At 41.8% G+C, this 19,524-nt stretch overlaps 1 protein-coding gene across 1 annotated transcript; it reads right to left on the bottom strand.

The window, feature by feature from the left end:
- Positions 1-6,047: 6,047 nt before the first annotated feature.
- Positions 6,048-15,840, bottom strand: c22h16orf87 (chromosome 22 C16orf87 homolog). The gene is made up of 4 exons (XM_063188551.1): positions 15,498-15,840; positions 14,467-14,563; positions 10,867-11,046; positions 6,048-7,917 (listed from the first exon to the last, which is right to left on the bottom strand). The coding sequence occupies exons 1-4, from the start codon at positions 15,561-15,563 to the stop codon at positions 7,799-7,801; spliced, it is 462 nt and encodes a 153-aa protein (XP_063044621.1). The 5' UTR covers positions 15,564-15,840; the 3' UTR covers positions 6,048-7,798.
- Positions 15,841-19,524: the final 3,684 nt, after the last annotated feature.

The following is a 19,524-nucleotide window of genomic DNA, read 5'->3' as shown; positions in this document are numbered from 1 at the left end:
GTTACAGTATTTTTTTAGCCAGTTGCACTTTATTTTAACTTAATCATTAACATCTAGGCTATTTGAATTGTGGTGTTGCAGGCAAACACATGTGTTGCTTTATGTTGGTGATTAATTTTTTTTTTAAATGTGAAAATGTGGCTCATACTTATTCTAAATCTACAAAGAGAAAGGAAAACAAAAGCAATTTAATTAATAAACTGTGCAGGATGTTGAGCAGGCCCCTCTCCAGTGAACATACTGATAATAACAGCTAGAGGGCGCCTTTGTGTTTAAAAAAAAACCCTTGATTCTGATACAGGACTGCTCAGCTCTGTCTCCTCATACTGGTGTTGTGTGGTCTTTTATCTTCTATACACTATGTGGCTGAATGTATATTACTATTTGCACTTTGTAATTTCCCCACACACCCCACCCCACCCTCCACCGTTCTTCCTTTAAAAAATAAAAGGTTAAAATGACACCTTGCAGCATGTCCATGTGTAAAGATCTATTTCGGAATTGTCTTGGTGAAATGTATGAAATCATCCTGTATTTTTTCCTTGTATATACCACCTCTTGTTTGGGTCTTTCATGACTTAATTTACGATAGGACAGTGAGAGAGCAACAGGAAGTGAGTGTGGAGAGAGAGATGGGGAAGGATCGGCAAAGGCCCTGGGCTCTAACAGGACCCGAGTTGCCAGAGTAGCTAGCAGCCCAGTGCCCTACCGTTAGAGTCATTGTAGGCCCAGACCACCTTTAATACAGTGCAATATAGAACCTCAGAGCTGTGATGCTGAAGTTCATCTATACCCATGTGCTGTCTCACATTGGCTCATGGGCTACACCTTTAGACTGACGCTTTAAACCCATCTTAAACACACATCTTTTTTGTTTTATACACAAACACAGTCAGTATATTCAGGTCGAGAACCATTTTTAACTAATAGGGCAGTGGTAATTGCACCTTAATTCACAAAATCGAGAGTGATTTTGCAGATAACCATTGCACAGTGTCAGCGCATCTGGCATCAGAAATTTCTAAAGTCATCCAAGAATAGAGCTCTGTTTATAATGGATACAGTATCACTAAATAAGAATATATCTGTGGAAAATCCAGACAAATTCAGCACCTGTGAGATATGACTAAGCACTAAGCAGTGATCTTATCAGAAACATGTCTTCTTGTGTCAGTCTGTGTGGAGAGCTTAACATGGATGCATGCGGACTCAGTCTACTTATTTAATTTGCACAGTTTGTTAAAGACACTGCAGGGATGTTTTTCTGTCTGGTAACCCCAGTGCCGCTGACAACTTTGCCTAGGCCCAGGGCAATGCCATCTGAAAGCCATACAGTAAGGGGTACCAATTCTTCTCTCAGCCCCAATGAGACAGTCTGTTTACAGCCAAACCCTAAAAGAACAATGAGGACTCTTCCTGGTTAATGACATCATTTCTTGGTCATGTGACCAAGAACTCATTTACAACATGCAGTGGAATTTCCTCCCTTGATAGATGTACACAATAGAGCTGTATAATATAATTTCGCAGCCAAACGGAGGCCAAATCAGACTCCTCATAGTGAGATGTGTGCTAGCTGCCCTCGGTCATTATGTAACATGGCTTAATCATTTGCTGCAGGAACAGAAACAGCTTTCTTTCAGTCTATATGCATTCAATATGTATTCGGGTATTTTCTGATGTCTGACATCCTTTGACAATTGTTTTGAAGAATTCATTTTTAATAGGCCTAATGTGATATTATGCGATTTTTGTCTGCCATCACCCCCCCCCCCTTTTTTTTCTTTATGGTCCTTAATTTCTAAATGACTCCTTTCTAAATGTAGGCCTCGTCTGTTCATCAGGAAATGATGTTAGACGTTGTACTAACACAGCTTTGTATCCCCACTACCGACAGATGCTGGCAGCATAATGATGATTACAAAAAGGTTCTAACATGGCATAAACACGTGCTTTTGTTCTATTGTTGGGAAATGGGGTGGGGAGAGAGCGGGTGGCTGCTTCAGCAAGACTGTTTCCTGTCACCACTCAACTCACGCAAGGAACCTCGGAGTTCTTCACAGACTCATCAGCCTCCAGGTCCTTGAACAGATCTGACTCTTGGATTGATATATACAGTATATAATTAAAAAAAACACACACACACACACACATGCTGTGTTCCATTATTCACCCTCTGTACTGTGTACCTTGTTTGAGTGTAGTGAAGTACCCTTTCCACCCTCCGCAATTCACGAGGCGAGTACATTCCGATTCCCGTTCTGTCTGATACACTTAACGGAAATGACGGTTGGTCGCGTGACATCCGAGTTTACCAACCGCCAATATGCAATTCAACACGGAAGGCACTGTTCCTTATGCTAACACTTTTTAAAGTTACCCCTGCCTCTAATACACATGGCAATTGTCTTTGGAATCAAAACTATGCTGTTATCACAGAGATTCAACCGTTTGACAGATCTGACACTCAACTACGTCACAAACATGGCGGCCGTTGAGTGCGAAAAGTGTACAGTAACACCACACTTCGAAAAATGGCCGTTTTGGGGGCGTTATCCGGGTAATTTACAGTACACTTTACCCTCGCGATTAGAAATGGAACGCCCTGCGTACCCAAACACAGTGCGGAAAGGGCGTTAAGTACGGGTAATGGAACACAGCATATCACACACACACACACACACACACACACACACACACATACAACACACACACACAGTTATCAGATTTTCATATGCATGCATCCAGGACATGTAAAATAAATGTCCTTACGGAAAGCTTATTGCTGCCCGTCTTTGTTTAAAGGATAAATGCAGTATGAACCATTTTGCTTCTCTTAACCATAAAGGGCTTCGGAAATGTGTGAGCGTTGCTTTAAAAATAACTGCGAAGGTAAACACAAAAACCATTAATCAGCTCCCACCACTGGCAGTTGCAAGGATATCATTTGTGTTGCTGGAAATCGCTCGAGGTTACATGGACTGACTGACCCCCTCTGTCTCTCTTCCTGCCCTCTTCTCTCTCTCTCTCTCTCTCCCTTTCCCTCTCCCTCTCCCTCTCTCTCATTCTCTCTCTCTCTCTCTCTCTCTCTGTGCATGGGTTTGCTGTGCTATTCTTTAACACAGAAGGTTGAATGAATAATCCCTCTATAGGCCTACTATCCCGTTGGCATTGTGTCTCATCTGTGACTGATACATCCTGTCTTGTCATTACCCCAAGAGAGAAGAAGTGGAAACTGAAGACATGCTGTAGTCATTTTTGGGGTATTTCCCTCATGGTTTTGGAATATGCAAATAGATACAGTACATGTGCGAACAGAGTGCTTGCCTACAGGAAATTTATTTATTCAGTGTGTGTGTGTGTGTGTAGAGAGAGAGAGAAAGAGAGAGAAATAGACAGAAAACTGTTGATACTTTACCACAAACTACCCACGATTACACACATCCGTGACCAAAATATGTAGTATCACTCTGAAGTCGGGGCCGAGGCAGAAACAGAGAATGTGAGTTTTATTATGAGTTTCCACTTTTGCTGGTAGGGGGTGGGGTGGGCGGGAACTTCCCTGGCCGACACAATAGTGTCATTGGGGGTAACCTGAGTGACGGACAGCCCCGGGGTCCAGGCTGCTTGCCCGCCCTCCGGCCTGGCTGCATGCCTGCACTGCTTTGGTTTTTCATTACACTGGTCTGATGTGAATGTAAATGACTGTACACACACACACACACACACACACACACACACACACACACACACACACACACAGGGGAATCCCCGTTGAAGTGTGCAGCCCCTCAGTGTTGTTCCTCAGCTCTAGTAGCCCTATCCCTGGCATTCACGTCTCTCCTTCTCCTCTCCTCTCCCTCTGCTCACTACGGGACGGGCCGATTACACCGTCTGCACACACAGGCAGCCACACAAGCGCATAATCCCTTTGCGACATCATTAAAATGCCAACTAGGAATGCTAAACCTACATTTTAATTAAGCATGCTGTATTTTAGCAGTGTCGATAGCCACTGCACTACTCACTCACTCTTTCTCTCTCTCTCTCTATCACACGGACACACACACACCGCTGCACTCTCCGTTGAAATGGCTGGTGCTGACCTGGCAAGATTTCCACCTCACAGCAGCTTGTGCCCCCAAACACTGATTATTTGCACCTCACCCTCTCTCTCTTCCCCCTCTTGCTCTCTCCTCACCATATTCATCTCTCTCTCTTTCTCAATGTGTGTCTTCCCATACCTCTCTCTCTCTTTCTCTGCCTCAGGATCGCCCTCATTTCTCCTTTACTCTGCCCCATCCCGCTCTTCCTTCCCCTATCTCTCCAAAACCCTCTCTCCCACACTTCTCCCATACTCCCCGTATTTCTTGTAGGCACAGTTAGATGATTTAATGACATGTGCATGATATACGGAAGTGGCATGTCAAAGGAGGGCTATGCGTTTCCCCCAAAATTTCTTTACTGACAGGTTTAGGTTGGTGGACACGCATTATTCACTGACAATTTAGATTTCGGAATGAGTTTTGGTATAGGCAAAATTCGACGTTACAAACTTAAAACCCCATTAGCGAACAAATGTGTTTATTTACAATTTTATAAAAAGGAGATATTTAAAGTAGACGTTTATTGATCCCTTCACATAGGCTAAGCTACTGGAAGGCAAATTTCTGCGAAAGATTTACATAGTGACATGTTAGCTAGGAATTAAGGAGAATATATCTACCAACTGTACTCAACACGACACATGAATCTTTCAAAGTTGCATCAATTTTGCACTTTCTTCACTTTTGGCCCCTGGCAAGCGGGGTCCCCTAGGCTGCAACGTTAACCCGGCCCTGGTGGTCACTCTGCATAGGGCAACAGGCGCATCCCATCCTGGATGGTTATATGATCAGGACTGCTGACTGCTTTCCCCGGGCCCAGGACAGACATCTGAAAGTCATCACCCACCCAATACATACAATGCAATTTCGGCCCAATTCTGGGCCCCATCTCTTCCTGGGCCTAGCCCTGGGACAAACCTACCCCCTTTCCCCCTCCCTGCCAGCTTCCCTGGTAGTGATACTATCTGTTTTAGTTTGGTTGCTGAGTTCACAGCCCATGGCTATGTTTTGCATATTGCAGGCCCACCCTACGCTACCCCATCCCAACCACCAACCAACCAAGAAAACCAGCTGTTCTTACATCTCACATTTCAGTCCATTTAAATCTGAGAAAACAAACTGCTGAATGAGCACACAAAAATGTGGACGCTCACTGAATAGTAGCACAGAGTTGTCACAGAGGTGCCATGTTCCTTTCCAAAGTCTCGGTGACGGCGGGAATTTGGAATCTTGGGAGCCTCCATGGAAACCTGTTGCCATTCTCTAGGGACGATCGGAGAAAAAAAGGATTTTTATCCCCTTGAGTGAATCCGAGAGATGACGGCAGAGAAGAAAAATGAAAGTTCCAAATCAAGGGGAACTCGTCTGTAATGTATGCAGAATCTAGAATGTAGTCACAAGCCCCTCAGCTGAATACAGCTTACATTTAGAAAAACACTACAATGACAAGTCAATAAAATAGTCATTTAGTCCTCATTAGCATACCTAAAAGTACATCGGCCTCATTTGTCTCGCTTTCACCATGACAGCTTAGAGGCTTCAGTGCTTTCCCTGTGCAATGAGCAGAAGTGGAAAGTAATGTAGGTCAGAGCGAGCTGTATCAATGCCGTGCGAGAGAGGGAGGCAGCTTGGTATTCTAGTTAATGTGCGTCCATGACAACTAAACCACGCAAAACACAACCAATAAACATCTTTAGTCTCCTTAAAATCAGAGTCTAAGATTTGGCGATTCTTTATTGCAATCAGCCCCATTATCTTTGTAGATATGATTTTCAGGGAGAATAAAACCATATTTAATAAGAAGACTACATTTAAATATGAACTAAAGAATCGGTTACTTTTTCCTTCACGCCTTTGCTCTATTAACATGAAGCAAGATTTGGAGAATTTCATTCATTTGTCCTTTAGAAAAGGTTCCATGCAGTAATTTTTCACACTTGATCTATGTAATCTGCAATTTATTCAATATAAAATACAAGAGGACGGCTGAGCAAGCAATCTTTTCACAGTTTCCTTCCCACCTGCTGAGTTCAAACCACTAAACGAAAGAGTCTAAGAGATGAATAATAATAGTTCATTACTTTATTTTAGAATGATTCAATATGAGCAGTGGGGAGGGGGGTTGGTGGGGTTATGGCGGGTTAGAGTTCAGCAACACCACTGCCAAATAGTCCCCCACCCCACCCCACCCCACACACACACACACAATAGCACACACACAGCATGGTGCTACTGCTCTGCCCTTCTCCACCACAACAGCCCTCGCCCAGCACAGTGGAGGCTGTGGTTTTTGGCAAACACATTTCTACTACAGTACACGCCATGTTTCTTTTAGAAATAAAAATTAAAAACTAAAGAAGGGGTCAGTCACTGTGCAGACTGTTCTTTTTTTTAAGTGTCCTTATCCACCACAAAAGCAACAATATTGTTTACAGCGTTGTGATGAAGCCTGCTGTGATTTGCCCTCTTTTGTTACGTCTCTGAACCATCTGCTGAATGTTCTTCGTGGAAACCTGAGAGGATATTGGAGGGCTTTGAGTTGGGTTGTATTGCAGAAATCGTTCCCTTACATAATGTGTAAAAGGGTCAGCGTTTACTTTGAAACACGCTCAATGGAGCGCAACCATCTGTAGACCTACTGTAGATATGATTTTCTATATTAATGAACAACAGAGACAGTGCAAAACAAAAAGGGAAAAACAAAAAGAATGGCAAAAACTAACCGGTTGTAAAATACATGCGTTAAAAAAATCCAAGTGGTTTTTTGTTTCCTTTAACAGTAATACAGTCATTGTACAGAGCAAACACTACATTTGATATGCCCCGCCATTTACTAAACAGAAACAAACAGAAAAAAAGAATAATAAAATAGGTACTTAAATTAGGGTGAAACAGACATAATAAATAAAAGAAACACAATGGTACCCCCCAAAAAATGGAACAGGTCTGTGTAGTATCTACCAGGACGGGTTTAGTAGATCAGCAAAGCTTGGACTACTACAGCCAGAATAACCGTTCCAGAGCAACCCAGTCCAGATCAGACCAAACAAGACCAGAACAGAGCGACCCAGTCCAGAGTCCAGTCCAACCAAGACCAGAGAAGTCCAGTGCAGAGTTCGGACCAGACTGGATGAGGCCAGAGCAGAATCTCAGACATAGTGATCCGCGTCCCCTTTGTAAACACAACCGGCTCCCACGAGCAGCTTGCGCTTCACTAGACCACGGGGTGACAATGGACCCTCCCTCAGCATACTGTGTCCCATAGCTGATTACATCTGATTAAAAGATAAATATGGAGACTTTTTGCAGAGTCCCAAAGAAGCTTTTGCTTCCATTTGTACTCCCGCTAGTGGTTGGTAACTTCTACCTCGTTGTTGTTTAGTTGTGGGTTTTTTTCTTCTTCCTCACACAGAGCAGAAGAACAGAACAGGTGTCTGTATTATTCGGTTACCCAGGCAACACCCGAGGGATCAACCAATCTAAGTGGCTCCCACTGTCAAGAGCAGGTCTGAGGTTGTTTTTTTAAAAATGTCCGTCTCCCTCCCCACCCCGACCACCCCTCTCCGCCTCTTCCCTCCAGACTGGTGAAGAGGTTATCCTCCTGGGTCTCTTGAGGGGCATGGGCTCCTGAGTGTCACCTGTCAGTCAGTTAAAGTTAGTCCTTCCCCTCGCCTCGTCTCGGGGCATGGCCACTACAGGATGAGTCTCTGGCCGAGGATCTTGCGGTTGATTTCAGCCAGGGCCACGGAGAATACGAAGGCCTTCTCGTCTGACAGGTTGGCATAGATATCCACCTCCTTCTCTTGCTTTTCTGTAGACACACGCAGAGAGAGATGGAAGGCGATTGTGAGAAGGACATGTAGAGCCACAAGCACATGCATAAGATGTAAAAAACAAAAATAAATAAAAAATACCAAATAAATGTACCATACAAATACATACAATATACAGTATAGAATAACTACATACACACATTGGTGGATATACAACCAACTGATTCACAACGTGAATACACTGTACACACACACATGTAACCAAATATATACATACATGACAAGCTTATGCAATAGTGTAGTGTACACATAACCTTGGGCGATCATCATTTCTGTGAATGCCAATTTGAAACGCCACTATAGAATTACAGCGTTAATCAACTCCTAATTGGGCCAGTGACAAACGATACACGTCCAAAGGCACTGTGACATGCCACATACTGTATTCCCGCCTGGAAGAGCGAATATAGCGCTAGCTCCAAAACGCAACACCATGATTTATTTAGCACTGAGCCGAGAGAGAGAGAGGGAGAAAGAGAGACCCATCTGTAAATCATTAATCTGAGCACAATGGCTCCCACTTCACCAGCATGCTTAACTAATCGAGTGCTTTTCTCCTCTCCACACTACTCACAACACTGAAATGCTCCCCATGTGCCATAATGGATGCCATCCACACTAATTAATCTGATAAAAAGTGGTGCACGCATCAGCAGATGCATCTGCAAGGGGTTTTTTTTGCAAAGGAATGCACTAAACTAAGAAACACCTTCCACAATGGTGTTGTATTTTTGTCATCTCCTAGAGGCTGATGAAGGAGATGCTTCCAATTCTGGTATGTATGTGCATCCTATATGTGCATGCGTATACATATACTGCAAGTATGCACTATGCACTTTGGGTATCCATCTATTTTGTCTTTTGTTATGTGTTGTGTGCGGCAGCTTCTTGAATGTCTAAGACCAATTTCCTTTGGGTGCCAATAAACCAATCTTGAATCTTTAAGGTGCATACAGAAATGTACAGCATACCTGTAGTGTATATGACATACTGTTTGTGATGATAAAAGGCATTCCACTCTATTCCAATTCGGCTAGTTCTATTTCAGCCTATAGCTAGATGCAGCATTGCAGTTTCTTTTTCTTCCTGTGCGAGTGAGTACAGGCCATTATTGACACTCCAGTTGCCTCAATACCTCAGTGTCCTAACCAGAGGCAGTCATCGTACCACCCCCCAAACACCCCCGTTCATTCAGCTAAAATGGGTGGTAGGAAAAGGTCACACTCTGAGCATCCCTTTCCCTCTCTTTCTCCCTCCCTCCCTCTCCCTCCAAAATCCCTCCTTTCTGCGTAGGTCAGGGAGGGTATGCGATAGGGCCACTGTGTGTGTGTGTGTGTGTGTGTGTGTGTGTGTGTGTGTGTGTGTGTGTGTGTGTGTGTGTGTGTGTGTGTGTGTGTGTGTGTGTGTGTGTGAGCTCAGCTGACAGGGGAATGAGAGCAGCACAGCATTTCACATCCTCAACGGATGTCTCCCACTGCAAGAGTACAGCCATGACAACTGACACCTACCAATAGTATGTTCACAGGTAAATGACTGTACAGAGCGGTGCAGCCGATAAGTGCTACAGAGCAATACATATACAAACAGATCACGCCTCAAATACAACTGAACATATTTTCATCTCAATATAGATTTCAAATATGAACAATGTTGTTAATGAAAAACATGCTAGAATAGAGTTGATATTATTTTTTTTTCTCTTGTCTTTGTTTACCTGCATGAGTGTCGGGAAAAATGTTGACCGTACAGAAGGTTTGAATATTTGAGTATCTGTGTCTCATATACAGTATTGACTACTGTATGGGTAGCTGTGGGCATGTGCTTGTGGACATGGCGGTATATGATAAATAAATAATGAGACTCAGCTCGTGAGTGCAGATTTTTCTTCTCTTCACATATTAAATATGCACTCACACAAATGGCTCTGATTAATGGTGATTGCCCCTTTGATAACTACCTTCCTTTATTCCGTTATCGTTCTTTTTTGTGCACCTGAGAGACTTCATTAGAAGTTGTTTATCACACCCGCCCTCTATGATCATTTAATAAGTACCGTACATCTCAGCTCTGCCACTACTGTGGAGAAGGAATATTGGCCTGGAATGGTAATATCAGAGAGACTGAATTGGTGTTTTCTTACTATAGACCGTCAAACAATTTAGATGGGCCCTTGTCAGGGCCTTTTAGTACCAGTCCAGCCATGACTATTGGGTAATATTGCTACACTGTGCAAATCTACCAGCCATTAAGGCATGCTCAGAATGTAGCCACACTGCTTTGTCTCTGTGCCAGCCAGCTTATTGTACAATACAAAGCATTGGTTAAACACACACACACACTCACACTCACAAAACACATTGACCTTATAGTATGTCCTTACTTTCCACTTCCTTGGAAAAGTGTATCCCATGAAAACTGTATTTCTTCCTACCATCTTAGCTTGACAGATGAATAAGATCTCATACACTACTGATCCGCCGGTCTAAAAATCTCATTAACCCTTGTGAGCTATTTTTAGATCTTGGGGTTGGACTTAAAGGGTGATTCTTACAGTAACATTACACGTATTAGACAAAGGCCAGATTCTTATGCGTGTTCTCGAAAACACTTTTAAGAGATAAAGAATCAGCTTTATACAATGCTCTTTGTTTCAAAAATGTCAAAGCCAAGGCAATTATGAGAAGCAATATTATTTTCCTCTAGCAGTTTGCAATACTCATTTTTTTTGCTATATGTTAACTGCAATGTGCAATAACGTGTATTAGGTCTTTGTGTATTTGTATTTGGGCTTTATGTATGTTTTGTATTTGTATATCTATGCAAGATGTCAGACACCTTAATTACCCTCGGGATAAAGAAAAGTACTCTACTCTTTTCTACTACTAGCATTATTTTGAACAGGCACAGCGTCTTGATGACATATTTACCTTTCTCTTCCTCCTGCTTCTTCAGCCCTGTGGTTTTCGGCCGACCCCGTCCTCTGCGAATCTGTTCTGATTGGCTATTGGAGCGCGAGCGCCGTCTGTTCTCCATGTCATTAGTGGAGCTGGAGTTGATCTTTTCTCTGCGGATGCGCTCTGTCCTTCTTCTCTTGGCATCCAATTTGTCTGATGGGATTTTAAAAGTAAAGAAAATGATTATTCCAACCATAAATATGAAAGGTTAATGATAAAACAAATACATGCTTAGTCTGTGATACAGGGTTGTTTTTCTCCCATTGTTATTTTTTCTCACTAGCACCTCCAGTGGACAAAAGTGGAAGTGGCCTGACATCAGTATTTCTATAGGGTAGAATGGGAATGGCTGTAATCTCAGGAAACACATATTACATCACATGCTACAGCCATGATTCATGCATGCACCCACACAAGCACTTATTTTCCCCGATTGTTTTTTCCCCATCCTGTTTTTCTTTGCCTTTCAAACTGTAAATCTAAAAAAAACTGCAAAAAAAAATCAGCAATAAACTCTCCAACTGCTGTAGCCTTGTGTGACACAACGTGTCCTTTCTCGCCACTGTGGACTCAGACTGAGGAGTATACATTCATGTGGGTCAGCAGCAAGACAATCTACACACACACACACACACACACACACACACACACACACACACACACACACACACACACACACACAGTGATCTAATCAGCGAGGCTCTCATTAGTCCAAGAGGAAGTAGGCCTGCCTGCTTTACTCATGAGGAATTATTTATATCGCTCCTCTCTCCTCAAAACTGAACTGAAAACACTGACATGCACTGACACCACAGAGGTGTGCAATGAGAGAGAGAGAGAGAGAGAGAGAGAGAGAGAGAGAGAGAGAGAGAGAGAGAGAGAGAGAGACAATAAGAAGGAGACAACGTGTGCACCCAGGAGAGTGAAATGGTTTCACAATGACTTCCAATCAAACGAGTAACAATGCCTGCTGCCAAGAGTCTTTCCCCTCCACCAGCCAGTTACCCATTAACTCGTGCAGATGGCTTCATAGACACAGCCTGTCTTATTAGGGCTGTGCTATATATCGAATTTATATCATGATATCAATATTGTATTTAAAAAATCGTAATATCAACATTGACTGAAAAAATGGTGACATTTATTTTTCTCATAATTGAACAGCCCTACTTCTTACATTCTTAAACAGTGTGCAATCTCAAAAGCATTACACATGCTGTGATTAACATTCACAAGCTATAACACAATCTATTTTAGTAGGTTTTTTTTTTTGCATTTTTCTTTTCTAATGTCAACAGTGTGCCTTTCAAGTATTTCCAAATCTAGAACAACTACACAGCGGGGGAGGAATTTTCAGTATTGCGTACAGCTTGTCTCAACAGGAGCGCCTATGTCCTGAGTAAGATTAAGGATATGACTAATTTTATTTGCAGAAGGTTGTGACACATTCGCCATACTGCGCTGGTGAAATATCATTGGAAATTCTGTTCAGACAGCCATAAGAAAAATGGAAATGCTTCATTCTAACATGTTATGCTATACATTTTAGAAAATACTATAACCTTTTTTTACTATAAATGTTTTTTCAAACGTTAAATCACATGGATGTAGCCACATTTTACATTAAAGCCCACAACATTATCAACTTGTTTATTTTTAAAAATAATAAACAGCTAAGGTTTTTAAATAAAATGAAAATGAAATATACACACACAACCCTGGGCCGAGACGTGAGTGTAGCGTTTGCTGGAGTTATTTTTATGCCAAAGAGAGGGCTATGGCCACATGGAATCATGAATTCCAGAGCAGAGCAGCAGATATTTGGCTGAGGGGACACAATTGGTGGACTCTTGTGAAAAGGGAGGGAAAGAATGCCTGCTAACACCCGTCATTAAAGAGCAGAGAGAGAGAGAGAGAGAGAGAGAGAGAGAGAGAGAGAGAGAGAGAGAGAGAGAGAGAGAGAGCTGTAATCTAAAACTCACTCCGGCCTTTTGACAAGGAGGCATTCTTCTGTGGACACCATGTTTATACAGTTCACTGTGAAACTAATAAAACACTGTAGGCCTTGGAGAGTAGACCACGTCTATATCCATAATAAATAGTTCTGTAGTCACTCATCACCGCCCCCATGGGCACACTGGTCATCTTTATGCCTATATTTTTAATCTGTATAAAAGAATTTAGTAATTTATATTATTCTGCTGGGACAACAGCATATGACGGATATGCAGGCCCACCAAAAAAATCAGTTAAACTAGATAAACAGCCTGTGTCCCTGCATAGCGAGGGCGGTAGTAGTAATCTGTGAACATGCTGAACCATTCAATAACTGCCCCCCCCCCTTACCCTCACACACACACCCTTCCCATCACCCCTACTCCTCCCCTCCCCTATCCTTCCCTCTCCGCTTCATGCCTAATCTCTACACATTGGCCAGGTTCAACAGTGTCAAAATGAAACCTAGCTGCTCGCTCTTCACCTGGACCTGCTCAGCAGAACAATGAATAATGCAGGCAGGCTCCACACAGCACACAGCCCTCCTCCCCTCATGTCACACCTATTCCACCCCTCTCCACTCATAATAGGCTACGAGCAGAGCACCACACACTTAAAACAAAAGTGTGATATTACACAGAAATATAAGTTTGTGCAAACGGGTCTTTTGTTTTAAAATGAGCATTCTGATGTGGTGACAAACCTCTGTACTCTGCAACTAAATGTGATCACAATATTATTTCATTTCATGGAGATGGATGTTGTATTTTCCACTCTGAAACAACCTTTAAGTGTGGAGAGTGAAGGAGCAAGCTTTTCAGGCTGGAATTAGTGGGCCCATCCCCCACCTCCCTCTGTACACACTCAGGCAAGCAGAGAATCCAGCCAGCCACAAGCTACTAGTGACTGACTACTGCTGTTGTCTACTGCACCACTTCATTCAGTATTCTGAACAGTTGACTGTAAACTCCACATACAGTGTATACACTTTTATAGCAAGCTTTTCTTCCATCACCAGCCAAAATGGCTAGTAGATGTTAATGTTACTAGCCAAACACGGACTCACGAATGGGTCAAAGTGGCTAGTGGTCTTTTAAAAGCCAAACTGAAATTTCACCAGCATTTGACCGGTTGGCTGATGTTCATTTAAAGCCCTGATAGCAAGCGCCAGCTACCTACTTCACCAAGACACAACAAAGGGACACACAAAGGGGAAGTCCATCAACTTCCAAGATGAAATTGTTATATGGGCCATAAACTTGACTATTTGGAATGTGACTGTATGAGTTTGACATGAAGATAAAGTTTGACTAAATTTACACTCAAAGGTCAGAAGGCCACTTTCTGCTTTGATCTCTGCTGTTTGAAGTAAGTTATAACTATGTTGTTGTCAAAATAGCACAAAAAAGATATACTTGCTGATCAATTATTTTTTTAAAAAAAAAACTGGTATTATTTTAGTTAATTGTTTTCTTTCAGACAAGGTATGCAATTTCAAAAAAAAAAGTACTGGATGCAATGTGCTGTCATCTTGAAACCTTATTTATGTTTCAAAATATGAATGAAGAATGGCATTACCTAGAGCTGGCGGTGATCTCTCATTTAGTTTGGCATTGAGGAGTTTTCGGCTAATGAACACATAACCACAGGGACAGGACTTGCAAGCTACGGGGATCTGAAGAGGGAGAAGAGGGGGAGAAACTCAAGGTTAATATATGAGAAGTATGGCAATATCAGCTCATCTCAAAGGTCTGCGGGTACCTCTCCCACCTTATAGGTGTTATCCTTGACCGTGCATATTTGGAGAGGGAGTAGAAATAGTAGGCTATTGGCAGCATTACGCATTCGGTCTGTATTAAGAATTGATCATCGTAGGCTATGTCCTTCATAATAGATGACTAAATTCGCTAGTGCTAGCCAGAAGGAACTACATTTTTGGACACGTGCCGATAATACCAACGACAAAAAACATTCAAATCATGAAACGCAATGGCCGATTCTTCCACGGTGCTGTATGTGAAGATCGATAAGGATAGGACAACAGGAAACTATTCGCTGGTATTATTTTGCAATTTTAGTCTCGCCATTTCATTCTGCGATGCTTAATCTGGCTGTTATTTGGGGGACTATTAATCCAGTCATTTACAAATCCAAATCAAGCATGAGAAAATAGCACAACAAGGCGAAACAGCAACCCTATCCAAAAGTTGCATATGGATTCCAACGTAATGATATTACGGGGTTGATGTGTACTCAAAATAAGGAAACGTCTGTGTACACTCAGCTTTACGACAATATTCAGTCTCCCAGTGTAAAATATTATCGGTTACAGCGTGATCAACTACAAGCTGGTATTGATATTGTTGTTATGATATCCGACAGATAGCAGACTTGTGAACTAATGAACCCATGACCGAAATAAAAATGCATTAACAAAGTAAAAATGTCACGCAGCTGTGCGTTAGATCTGGGGCTATACATCTTGAAACCCCTCCCATTCAGAACTTTGACATAGTTGCTCAAGAGAACCTTTAAGCTGTCAAAGACATCTTCAAAATGAAGATGTAGTCCATCACAATTGTTAAAAAAATATGCGAAATATTCCTCACCTGTTGGTCGCAATCAGGGCATGATTTGGTGGCCATTTTCACTTTCTTGGGTTTATTCGCTGACATTTTTTGATAACTCTGTCGAGGCAGCAAGAACAGGCTCTCCTATCTCTCTCCCTCTCTCCCCCAGCCTGTTCTGAAAGTTCTCGGTGCCGCTGCACTTTCAGTATTATACGAGCTGCAGCTGATTGTGTCCGGGGAGCTCGGGCACATACGCCAAACCAACATCAATCACACTGGCATTGGCCATGCGCACTGCGAGAGGGATCTCAATATGCTTTCCCCCCCCTCTCTCTCATGTTATAACAATGAGCATGCGCAACGACACCCCAGCTTTTTGAAGGCAAAAGCAGCTCTTATGAATTTCGTCCTGTGATAGTTCTTCTATCAACACACAGTGAACAGAGCATGCGTTCATGCTGTCCTTGTCACATGGTTAGAACAATACGTGCTGTTTGGTGAAGACCTAGAAAACCCACGATTACAGCACAGTGTTGCTGAGAAAAGCTGATGTGTCCTATACAATCATTTCATTTGTGTAAACAAATACTGGAAATCTTACAAAGTAGGATTTCAAAATGATATATTTAGGGGTGATAGGCTACTTTATTATTAATCCTTATTGATATTGATGGCGGGTCAGGGTGATGTAGTAGTAGCAGTATAGTAGCCTATTAGTAAATGTTAGACCAAAGCTATTAAATGTCTGAGAACAAGAGGGAAGGCTTTAAACTATTTACATGGCCCCATCCCCCACACCAAGAGTCAGAGGCTTGCTGCAACACTTCTCAGCCCAACTGCTTTGCAGGAGGCAGGGCTTATAGGCTACTGAAATACTTTCAAATCATTCTATAGGTCTCAAGCACATTTCCACCCTCAAGCTTTTTAACAATGTGCCACAAATGACTCTGACAAGCCAAAGGAATATTGGTTTGGTTAGATTATAATTGGACAAATAGCAATGTAGGCTATCATTTCTTGAGAAATGTTTAACATTCAAGTTGGCCATTTAGCCTATGTAGGCCCTATGCTATTTTTGCTTTGTGTTTGATGTATGAGACATATGATTAAAACCGCAATACCATCTTATAAATAAAAGTGTATGTTAGACCAATGGTTTGCAGTCACTTCCCACCCTTACAGCAGCCATCAGTGTGACACACTGCCAAAAGACATTTCTAACATTTTGAATTTAGACATGTATTTATCATGTCTCATTTATCATCTTTTGTCTCACCTGTGTACGTGTGACGGGAATGTTCAGGCAGTGAAAGTTCTATAGAATTCTGGGCAATACAATTTGGAATTTTAGAATCTTGCATTGTTATAGAAGACATTCTTTTCATAGAATGTTCAAAAACCCACAGTCTTAAAGGCTAAATAGCTTGCTCTTTCCCATTCAGAAAATACCTTCAGCCCCAACACGATTGACTTGCAGTACAGAGACATTTTAAGGACCTTTTTTGTTTGTTTGAGTGTCCTTGTTGTAGTAACAGCACGTTGCCGCTGTAGGGCAGCAGACATCTCTCTGCCTTTGTGCCACAGAGGAAAGCGTGGTCGACGCAGTGGCCTATCAGGGCACAGCAGGGGGCTGTGACACCACATAGCTCTATAAATATTTATGTGGGTAGGAGTGCAATATCAAAATGGCAAATAGGCCGTGGCAGTCAGCACAATTACCATTATCCACTTCAACACTTGGTGAAAGCCACCAAAAAGTCTAATGTCAGATGGTATATTAAAGTGGCACATCTAGGCTTACATATTACAAGTCAGGCACCTTCAGATTTATTTTTTTCCATTCCTCTGACACTTAATCAGTATAATGTTTGAGATAAATTCATATTATTTAAAGACTACTAAATGTTCATAATGTGGCTTTTCTCTGTTTTATAATGTCTTGTGTATTTTGTTTTTTCTATGTATATATGTATGCTATTGGACACCTTAATTTCCCTCGGGATCAATAAATGATACTCTTCTGTATTCTACTCTAATAATAGACATCATGCATCCAACTCTATCTTTTTTGTTTATCATTCAGAAAATACAGACGGACTGCATGGCACAAATTAGGGCAACACACAACCTTTAACTTATTTTTAGTATATGGATATCAACTGCCAGCAATGTTGGTTTTTGAAATATACATTTTCAAGACAAAATATTGAATGTAGACATTATTTAGCCGTCTCGGAGAGTGTGCAAATAAGACCTCTTGTCTCATGAAGTCAATGCAAACTGTCTGAAATCGCCATATAACTGATACGTTTTCTTCCTCTTTGCAGAGCCATGTGATGGTACAGTATTTCTGCTGCATTCTCCAATGTCAACACAAAAGGGGGTGATCTGGTTACAAACGGTACCGCATGTGCTAGTATGTCTCACTATAGACAAAACAGCCATGTTGTTCTTGCTGTAGCATGGAGTGTGTTAGCTGGTGTTGCTGACAAAGAGCGTCCCTATCAGCCCCATCAAGCTGCTGTGAAGAAGGAGTAACAGGGTCAAAGACCTACACAGAGACCATCTAGTCCCCCTACACACACACACACACACACACACACACACACACACACACACACACACACACACACACACACACACACACACACACACACACACACACACACACTCCACCCCTCCCTCCTCATTCATTGCCTGACTGAACATCAGGCCACACAAAAGAGGCCCGCACTTACAAAAAAAAAAAAAAACGGTCACATTTAAGCTTCTCGACAGTATAAGAATCAATGATGTGAAGATTTCTTTTATTCGAAGAATTAGGAGTTGGAAGGTAAAAGACAGATGGATTGAGGATGTGGGGCAGCAGGATTAATTGAAAGCACATGAGCAACAGTCATTAAATCTGTTTAATATTATTGTTATGGGAAGTCGCTACAAATAAATATGGCTAATATCCCTAATATCGTCGCTGTCAGGTAGAAACCTTGTATCTCCACTTTTCATTGTTTTTTATTTATTAATTTATACATCACTATTTTCTAAATGAACAATCATTTCAACATTAAAGTTCGTTATTAAATAATATATCATAGAAATATTCTAATGGAGACTGACCAGTAGTACTGATTCATACTTTATAACGAATAAAGAACGAATCATTTAAATACAATAATCTGGAAAAAAATAGTGAAGAGACAAAGTTTCTGCAGGACAGTGACAATATAGGGCTGGTGTTTGCACAAAGGCTCGCATCTGAGGCATCTTTTGAAAAGTCATGAAAAAACTACATCAAATAAGTTTTGCCAAATATTTTAGCATTTTCAACCAAATTCCAGACAGTGTTACAGAAATAAAAAATAAAAACAGCCGAAACATTACGCCAGGGCTGGGGAACCTATGTCTCGAGGGCCGTTTACCGGTATGTCCCTTGAGGCCTCTTATCTGGAAGGCCGACATCATTTTAATGTTTTGTACAGAAATGTTAGAATTTACATTTGCAATTGAATTTAGTTTCAGGGGACATAGTGAAGGTGGGGTCTCTTGTAATTTGTGGCCGCCTTCAATATTGTCCTGAAGTGCAGGGCCCTTGGAGGACTTTATACAATTTGAAGTGGCCCCCGAATGAATAAGGACTCACACCCCTGCATTAGGCCTACACTATACAGTATAAGTGGTTAGTTGCCACCTACTGCAGTAAACAATTATATCCAGCAGGTGGCAGGCCTGACATTCTTATGTTAGAGATACGGCTCTGTCTTATGTTGAAAAATCGACACCTCCAGTATGAAATTGAGCTGCATTTACAGGTGTGTGCTGCTAATGATAGCACTAAAAGTGGATAGATAGCCACACACAGTAGCCAACCCAACCTTTTTATGTCTTTCTTTTATTCTTTCTTTCTTTTGATTAATTTCAAATTTGAGTGGTAGCAGTTAATGGGCTCATTCATGGCGCAGTGGGCATACTAACTGCGAAATCACAATGCATTCTGGTGAGGCATTTCTAACCAGAATGCATTGTAATGGCAAAGTGTGCATGCGTACTGCATAGATTGTCGATCCTG

This window comes from Engraulis encrasicolus, chromosome 22, assembly GCF_034702125.1.
Source record: "Engraulis encrasicolus isolate BLACKSEA-1 chromosome 22, IST_EnEncr_1.0, whole genome shotgun sequence".
Taxonomy (NCBI): domain Eukaryota; kingdom Metazoa; phylum Chordata; class Actinopteri; order Clupeiformes; family Engraulidae; genus Engraulis; species Engraulis encrasicolus.
This window is presented reverse-complemented; position numbering and strand designations above follow the sequence as displayed.